The sequence below is a fragment of the Dendrobates tinctorius genome, unplaced genomic scaffold (genome assembly GCF_039654945.1).
Source record: "Dendrobates tinctorius isolate UK_male_01 unplaced genomic scaffold, ASM3965494v1 ptg000152l, whole genome shotgun sequence".
Lineage (NCBI taxonomy): Eukaryota > Metazoa > Chordata > Amphibia > Anura > Dendrobatidae > Dendrobates > Dendrobates tinctorius.
Genome location: NW_027361819.1, coordinates 2,981,028 through 2,989,390, shown reverse-complemented (window position 1 = coordinate 2,989,390; position 8,363 = coordinate 2,981,028). Strand labels below are relative to the sequence as shown.

The following is an 8,363-nucleotide window of genomic DNA, read 5'->3' as shown; positions in this document are numbered from 1 at the left end:
TTTGAAGGAGACAATGGTCTCGTCACTTAACACAAGAATATGCGCGACTTGCAGACCATTGCCCACGAGGCCTGGACCTAAACTCCTCAGGAACGGTGCCAGAAGCTGGTGTCTGGCGATGCACCATGTCTGCAGCAGGTTATAACAGCCAGAGGGGCTCGGTGAAGTGCGAGCGACACTGGTCACGACGGGGTGGAGAATCACTTGTTATACTTATGGTATTCGGCCATTGTACATCGGCGGAGGCGGTGAGTCATTTTGATTGCAGCTGTAACAACCTCCATACCGCCCCCTATGTGCAAGAATACAGTAGTGCTCTCAAGAACAAAAACACAAAAAATCTTGGGATTTCATCTTTTTACTAAAATTCAGTTATTCCATAAGCAACAATGAGAAGTGAGACAGGGTGAAATACTTTATATACGGAGACAGATTATATGACACTGAGAACATAGACGGAAGAAGAACAATGTTATTTACTAAGGGAGAGCACGAAAAAAAAAAAAAAATCCCAAAGTGACGCAGAGAGGGAGCGCAGAGGTGAGGGGCGATCGTCACCACAAGGACAGTTCAGAAAACTTTTTTTTTTTTTAACTTTTAAACTTTTTCAACAGTTATCAAAATGACGGATTTCCAGCAGTTTTCAGTATTTACAGTGCGAGATGCAAGTGACGCCGCGTCCATTATATACAGCCTGTACCCGACCCCGGCACACTATATACACAAGGTCTCATGCACCCAGCGTCTCATCTGTGCACAACAGAAAAAAGAGGGAAGGGGGCACCCTGAAATGTGGCAGAAAAGCAGCTCCTGCCTTGTAGAAAGGGAGATTACAGCGTGCCCTTTAGGGTCCGTACACGGGTCCATGGAACGACATGCAGGGCCAGGAACGACCGGACAACGAAGGCTTGAAATGACCATGGACAGAGTCTATAGAACGTGGTGTACACAGGCATTCACTCCTTCCGGAAACTATATACACACAGAAATTTGTACAGAAAACTGCTGCCCTCCTCGTGCCCCTCCGAAAAAGAGAAAAAAAAAAAAACCCCGTGGCCACCGACTCACGTGGCTACTAGTCACATCAACCATGGCGTCCAACTACAAGGCTGACTTGGACTCGGTAATGAAACTGCGATGGGCGAAGACATGAAATGCAAAAGAAGACGACCATGACGATGACGACCCTTCATCAACAGGAGCAGCGGCCAAAGATCCGCTGGGATTCGTCCCAGTTTTTTGGAAACTATCCAGTAGGATACATAGAATCGTGATCGGATACAACGTATCCAATCTTTACATCACCGATACATTTCCAACTGTTTCCCCACCTCAATGCCAATAAGCAGCACAGAAAGGGGGCGGTTTTATGCCCACACTCCCAATATCTGGGTGTCCGGCCGGGAGATCGGCGCCATCTGCTATAACTAAACCTCTCTCTGATCTCTTTTTCCAGAGCTGAACGTTCAGTCGTAAAATAAATCAATGTGATTTCCGATGATTTTTCTCCACTATTGGATGTGCAACGGGAGCAGAACATGGAAGTTTCATCCTTAGTAAGGAACGATCAGAAGTGATGGGACGCCTCAATTAACTTTTTAAATAAGGCTTAAAGTTTGGATCGGTTACAACCCCGAAGTTTTTATGGTGCAACCATAGACGCTGCCCCAAGGATGGCGCCTCGCCCGCCCAATACATCGACGACCTCAAGGATCAGTCACACCTGACAGCACCTCCGTTGGTGTAGAAGCCCCTGGTTTGGGGTTCCCAGCTGGTGGTCTTCGCTGTTGCCATCTGCAGACCTGTTTTCTGTCATCTCAAGACAATAAAATGCAAAAAACCTTTTCAACTTTTAAGAAGAAGATTCACAGTAGTGTGAGCACCGCGGCAGAGCAGCCTCAGGAGCTGGTACAAAATATATATATGTATACCTTCTCTAAACTAAACCTGCCCATTTCATAATATTTCATGTTATCCTATATTAGTTCCTAGAAACATTTAAAAAAAATAAAAACTAAATAAAAAAAGGGTTAAAACCTAAAACTTATACGCCAACCCCCTTAAGCCATTTGTTCGGTCGCAAGGGTGGATGATAGGTGGAGCTGTAATGTACGATGGGGAGTCACCAGCCAAAGTTCCTGCTCGTAGTAGAGAACATTACCCGACTGCCGAAAGTCACCAAACACGGGCAACTTAAGCTTTCCTAACTGTGCGAACATGGCCAGGATCATGGCGGCTCCTTTCCAACCTGTCATACGCATGTGTTTTGATGGCAGCGCTGCACCGAGCTAGCGGGACGGTTACAGAACTGCGGAGAGCGCGGCAATGGCACCGGGCACATCCTGCCTACAGTATGGGTCGCTGCCTCGGCTACACCCTACTCTGGGCACAGTAAAGTAGGATCAGTGTGGAGGACTGCATGCAAATCCCCAAAGACAACGACTGTCCTTCAAGGGACACTTGTGACCAAACGGGCATGAAGCACAGCCCCCTGGACACAAGTAGCCGTGAAGCCAGATTTTGCCCAAAACATGAGGGGAGGTGGGGTTTGGAGGTCCAGCATACGGTTTTACAAATGACGGCCTTACCCCCCGCTGATATAACCCGCTACGTCCTGGAACTGACCACATCATCGTTATCTACCTCCCGCTGCTGCCCGGGGGACCAGTGCCATCACATACCGCACGCGCCTCGGGGTACTGCCCTCCTGCACAGTGCCTTTATCTCAGATAATTTGGTTCGCTCCCGGGACGTCCACTTGAAAAATTAAAATGATTTACAGCTCACACATCTAGTGTCAAAAAATAATAATCCTGAACCGGAGCAGCCTGCCCGTCCGTGCCACCCACAGAGCAAAGTTCTGACTGCTTCACTGTCCTTACAGCCACCGATGCAAACTGTGAAGTAGTTTTCATACAAGGCGTTGGCCCATGATTTCCACCCCGCCCGGTGCCCCGATCACGGCGGGGGCTGCAAAAAATGGGCACCAAGACCTACAGCATTACACAGGGCGAGTAGTGTACAAGTCAGGCTGCGGTGAACTCCTCGGGGGCCGGCGGTATGGATGTCGTTTTCCTAAATCCCTTGTCACCTTCCTTTAGCCTCACGGTTTTTTATTCACCTGGAGGACAGAAGGTGGGAGGTGGGTTACATACAACCACTCTTCAGAACATGTGTGCCTGATTCGGGGGCCGGTGTGGACCCCCAAACACTGTACACAGACACATCAGAAGAGCGCGACATCGTTGTCTGCACCCCCCTCCAGGAGAGCCAGTCACCAGGGCTGCGTGGACATCATGCCGGGAACGCTGGGGTTCGGAAGCACAGCGGTGACAGCGGCCGTCGGATCCACAAGAGGAGAGACTTCGGAGGTGGCTGTGAGTAGAGATGGGGGAGAAGGCAGAAAAAGGGCGAATTATTGGGGGGTACATAACGAACAATGCACAAAGTGAGAAGGGGATAAAGTCAATGATTAGAGATGGAGTTACGAGAATACAATAAAGCATCTAGACAAGCAGAGCGGGGGGCAGAGGCGACAGGGGCATCTCCAAACACAACCACTGAGTGACGGGCAGGCATGCTACAAGAGGAGGCATACCCCAAAACCCAGCAATGCTCAGCACAGCCTCCAGCTACCAACAATGCATACATCCCCAGGGAAGGGAAGGGAAAAGGGAACTAGGCTCTTGCCTTAGCCGTGGTCACTGCAGTAGGGGTCCCTCAGCGAGCCCCGTGGCCCCCGACATGGCGTGTGTGTGCATGTGGCCGCTCAGCTGTGCCAGGGTTTTGCAGTGAACGCTGCACAACTTGCAGAGGAAGCTGTCTGCCCGTGGGCACACCAGACCGTGGTGCTTCACCGAGTGGACCCGCAGGTACGCAGCCGTGGCAAAACCTGCACGGGGGAGGAGAAGCACACGCCACTTTTAGGCCGGGCCACAGGCATCGCTCCATCATCAGTAAGTGATCCCCTCATCCACACCATTCTGCAAAGTGCCGCTACCCCACTAAAGAACCAGTAAACAGGGAGTTAATGGGAAGCCCTCAGTCCAGCAATGAAGCAATCAGTAAAAAGGAAGAGACAGAAGATAAAGTGTTACAGCCGATCTCTGTGTGGGTTATATTCTCAGCCAATAGTAGGTGGCGTTATGTCCAAGGATCACAAATGTCTAATTTGTTTACTGGTTCTTTAATTCATAGCCAGGCCCCACCCCCGAAGAGTCTAACATTCCACACACCCCACCCCCGAAGAGTCTAACATTCCACACGCCCCGCCCCCAAGGATCTCATTAATGCTTATTTTAACATTTGCAAATAGCTTTCATCTGGTCTCCTAGCCGAGATCATATCAACTTCTGGTACCTGTAGCAACCACTACGCCTGCCCCCATGATACAAAGTACAGGAATTACGGACCTTTATATCATCTACTCTTGTGGTAACCAATTAACTAACATGTTAGTAAAAAAAAGAACTCGTCCGTTTTGTCAGGTAACCGTTCACACACAAGACCACACAGTTGAGAGAGATTAAAGGACTCTTAAACAAAGACCACCCTCCACCCCTCTAGAAGAACGTGTTCATTCATGGCCGAGGAGAGCATCGCTGGATATTGGGATATGCCGGATTGGGGGCCTCAGACGTGTAGTGGTGCGGTGTTGGATGAGCGGCTGAACCACGTGTACAGCGCACACCTCCCTTACCTTTGCTACACATCTCACAGATGTGGTTGGGCCCCTGGTTGTGGACCTTCATGTGGTCGGTGATGTAGGCCGCACTGAGGAGCTTCCCGCACACGTGACAAGGAACCTTCTCCTCGTGCCGCACCATGTGGGCCCTCAGCCGGTCCTTCGTAGCAAAAGCAGCTTCACAGGTCTGGAGGCGGAAGGAGAAGATGAAGATGTGACTGAGAACACAATGGACGCCGACAGTCAGAAGATCACCGAGAAGAGAACCACATTTCACAAGTACCTGGCATTTAAAGGGGCGCTCTGTAGAATGAACTTGTCTGACGTGACTGTTCAAGTGATCCGGGCTGAAAGAGAAAAATGGAAAATTAGATTCAGCAAAGAGACATAAGAGGGTTCGGCTGGCCGGGTGCCGGGCCGGCATCTTACCGGGAGAACCCTTTTCCGCAGTGGCTACAGATGTACGGCTTGTGCACCGTCCCGTCGTGGGAGCGGACGTGATAAGTCATTCGGTCCTTGCGCTTGAAGCGCTGCTGACACACGTGGCAGGAGTACGGCTTCTCATCGGAGTGAGACAACTTGTGACGGTTCAGGTGGTACACGTCCCGGAAGGCTTTGCCGCACATCTCACAGGCATGGTTTTTCCGAACCTTTTTCGCTGTAGGTGACGGCCCCGGTCCCGGTAAAGGCAGCGTGGAAGGAGATGTAGGAACCTCCATGGGTTCTGTACTGGTCCCGAGGGTCCCAGCAACACTGAGCAAACTGAGAGGGACCATGGTGGGCATCTTGACGGCAGGCTGCGCCCGGGCAGGCTTGGTGCCCGTGTGGATAGCTTCATGCCTCCGTAGGTTGTAGCCGTTCTTAAACTCTTTGGAGCATAAGGAGCAGATGTAGGGGCCCCGGCTCTTAGACTTCTTGGGGAGCTCCATGACCTGGTGCAGAGGGAGAGCGGAGGAGATAGGGGAAGGCTGAGATGTAATGGTGGTTGGCACCATCTGCTGTGGGATGGACAGTCCCGGCACCACTTGTTTGAGGGCAGCCGTGTCCACTGTGGACGGGTGATGGGGCGCCATAGTGGGCACCAAGGTTTGTGGCGTGAGGGACCCATCTGGCGGTGCAGTAACAGTTGCAAGTACAGGTAAAAGTTCAACTTGTAAGGGCTCCGCTGGGGGCGGAGGAGGCGTCTGAAGGAAAGGAGACAGAAAAGGAGCTGGTAAGTAATATGTCGTCCAAGCTGCCAGAGACAACAACAGTGTAAAGTTAGGACACCCCAAGCGTCAACCGGGTACAGCCGGTGAGACCGACGTCCTCCAAACCAAAACACTTGTCTCCGGCCCGAGGATTATATCGACAGGAAGAGCTGGAGACCCCCATACACATTAGATCGTTGGTCAGGACCCCCACGTCACATGCAAGGCCGACCATCTGCCAAGTCAGCAATCGCAAGGACCACCTGGTTACTGAGACGAGGGCAAGCTCCTCACACCAGGACCCCGGAACACGGCAAAGGCTCAGAATCGGATAACGTCCGGGCCCAGCATCACTGGTCTATATGTATAGACCACCGCTGCCCCATGACGAGTCTGAGCACATGCAGAAGTCATCACGCCTATAATATATAAGGACCCCTCCGTATACACAGGCGCCAATGTCACACACCGTCAGTGGACCCCCAATCCTCTCCCGATTAACCGCTTCCTGACGCCGTCAGCCCTCGCGGTCACTGCGGCCGGACGGGGGCCACGTCTCCATGCGGGGCGCAGAGAATATCATCCCTCGCTGCGAGCTCCACTATTACTATGAGAGGAAAGAGGGAGAGGGGAGAGGGAAGAAGGCAGGGAGGGAGGGGAGGCGATACAGCAGCACCCAGCACAGCGCGCCCGCCCTCCCTGCAGGAGCCACACAGCACAAGGAGAGGAGGCTGCGGAGGTGCAGGAGCGCGCCGCTGCCGGGGGGTGATGCGCCGCTGCCGGGGGGTGATGCGCCTGCATGCCGCGAGCAGGACGGAGGCCGACGCGTGCGCCCCCCCGCGCAGACCCCCACTCACCATTACCTGGAATATGAAGCTGGTCCAGTTCGCGTCCATTATTGCAGAAATAAATAAAGTCTTTTTTTTCCTCTAGGACTATTGCGGCGTTTCCCCCGCTCCGCCGCCCCCTCCCTCCTCGGCCGCTTCACTCCGGCGGATCACTGCCCCCTAAAGGCGGAAAAGAATCCCCTAGAAGACACACAGGGCAGGGGAGACAGAGCGGCCAGGCTGCGGTGACATCACGGCCCCCTCCTCCTCCTCCCGCACCGGGGGCTCCGCGCCGCTCTCCTTCTTCTCCCCCTCCCGGATCCCTCCGCCTCCTCCTCCGCGCGCGGATTATTTGTGCATTATTTACTAGCCGAAATATGGCGACAGCCGGTGACCTTTCACCCCGCGGCTCCCGGCAGGGGGGGCTGCAAAACCCCCAAACGTCAGCAATCCGCGGCGGAGGCTGCACCGGGTCACGGCACCGGCGGCGGCTATCTGCACTCCGCGCTTTGTAACATTGGAGCTTTTTTTTTTTTTCCTCCTTTTGCTGCAGATTTGGACGGAACTAAAGATAAACAAAGGAGGGGGGAGCGGCGCGCGGCCTCGGAACAAGATGGCGGCCGAGCATTGTGTGTGACGCCGGGGAGGGAAGGGGCGGCGGCGCCGGGGAGCCCGCTCCTCAGTCACCAGCTCTCCGCAGGGGGGTCCCCGCTCCGCCAAACCCTCTCCGTCCGCCCCCGGCCCTGCCACAGACACCGGCCGCGGCCACCAGGAGGAAGCGCGGAGCCTCCGAGCGCAGCCCGAGCACAGGCACCCCCCTCCCTCCTCACCGCGATGGTCTCGTCCGCCTGCAGTGACGAGCAGGTCGCCTCTTAAAGGGGAGGGGCGGCTCCTCCCTCCGGGCGCAAATATTTATGTGTCGGCCGACACTGGGCGCTCAGGAGCAGCTGCACCTCACAATGGGGCTGCAGGGTGACATAGTATGGAGGCGGCAGCGAGTGACGACACCTCAGAGCCGCCACTGTGACCCCGTTATCAAGATGGTGTATGAGAAAGCTCCATCACGTCCCCCGCGCCACCCTCTGCAATAGCGCCCCCCGCCGTACGACGTCCACCGCACCCCACCATGCAAGCTCCACCACATCCCCCACGCCCCACCATGCGAGCTCCACCACGTCCCCCGCCGTGCGATGTCCACCACGCCCCACCATGCGAGCTCCACCACGTCCCCCGCCGTGCGATGTCCACCACGCCCCACCATGCGAGCTCCACCACGTCCCCCGCCGTGCGATGTCCACCACGCCCCACCATGCGAGCTCTACCACGTCCCCCGCGCCCCTCTGCAATGTCCACCACGTCCCCCGCCGTGCGATGTCCACCACGCCCCACCATGCGAGCTCCACCACATCCCCCACCGTGCGATGTCCACCACGCCCCACCATGCGAGCTCCACCACGTCCCCCGCGCCCCTCTGCAATGTCCACCACGTCCCCCACCGTGCGATGTCCACCACGCCCCACCATGCGAGCTCCACCACATCCCCCACCGTGCGATGTCCACCACGCCCCACCATGCGAGCTCCACCACATCCCCCGCGCCCCTCTGCAATGTCCACCACGTCCCCCGCCGTGCGATGTCCACCACGCCCCACCATGCGAGCTC

The 8,363-nt window shown here is 55.0% G+C and overlaps 1 protein-coding gene across 5 annotated transcripts; it reads right to left on the bottom strand.

Moving 5' to 3' along the window:
* Positions 1 to 342: 342 nt before the first annotated feature.
* On the bottom strand, positions 343 to 7,562 carry MAZ (MYC associated zinc finger protein). 5 transcript variants are annotated; one of them, XM_073547330.1, is made up of 6 exons: positions 6,732 to 7,562; positions 5,114 to 5,868; positions 4,968 to 5,031; positions 4,700 to 4,871; positions 3,691 to 3,892; positions 343 to 3,375 (listed from the first exon to the last, which is right to left on the bottom strand). In XM_073547330.1, the coding sequence occupies exons 1-5, from the start codon at positions 6,768 to 6,770 to the stop codon at positions 3,702 to 3,704; spliced, it is 1,221 nt and encodes a 406-aa protein (XP_073403431.1). In that variant the 5' UTR covers positions 6,771 to 7,562; the 3' UTR covers positions 343 to 3,375; positions 3,691 to 3,701. The 5 variants fall into 5 exon arrangements, with proteins under 5 accessions (XP_073403431.1, XP_073403432.1, XP_073403435.1 ...); XM_073547331.1 differs by having other exon boundaries at positions 6,738 to 7,561; XM_073547334.1 differs by lacking the exon at positions 6,732 to 7,562 and adding an exon at positions 6,344 to 6,572.
* Positions 7,563 to 8,363: the final 801 nt, after the last annotated feature.

Bases quoted from the DNA above. Each gene is read 5' to 3' on its own strand.
- MAZ (XM_073547330.1), bottom strand. From the start codon at position 6,770: ATGGACGCGAACTGGACCAGCTTCATATTCCAGGTAATG. The intron at 5,032-5,113 runs GTAAGATGCCGG...TTTCTCTTTCAG, and splicing joins TGCGGAAAAGGGTTCTCCCG to CCCGGATCACTTGAACAGTC. The intron at 3,893-4,699 runs GTAAGGGAGGTG...TCCCCCGTGCAG, and splicing joins CTGTGAGATGTGTAGCAAAG to GTTTTGCCACGGCTGCGTAC.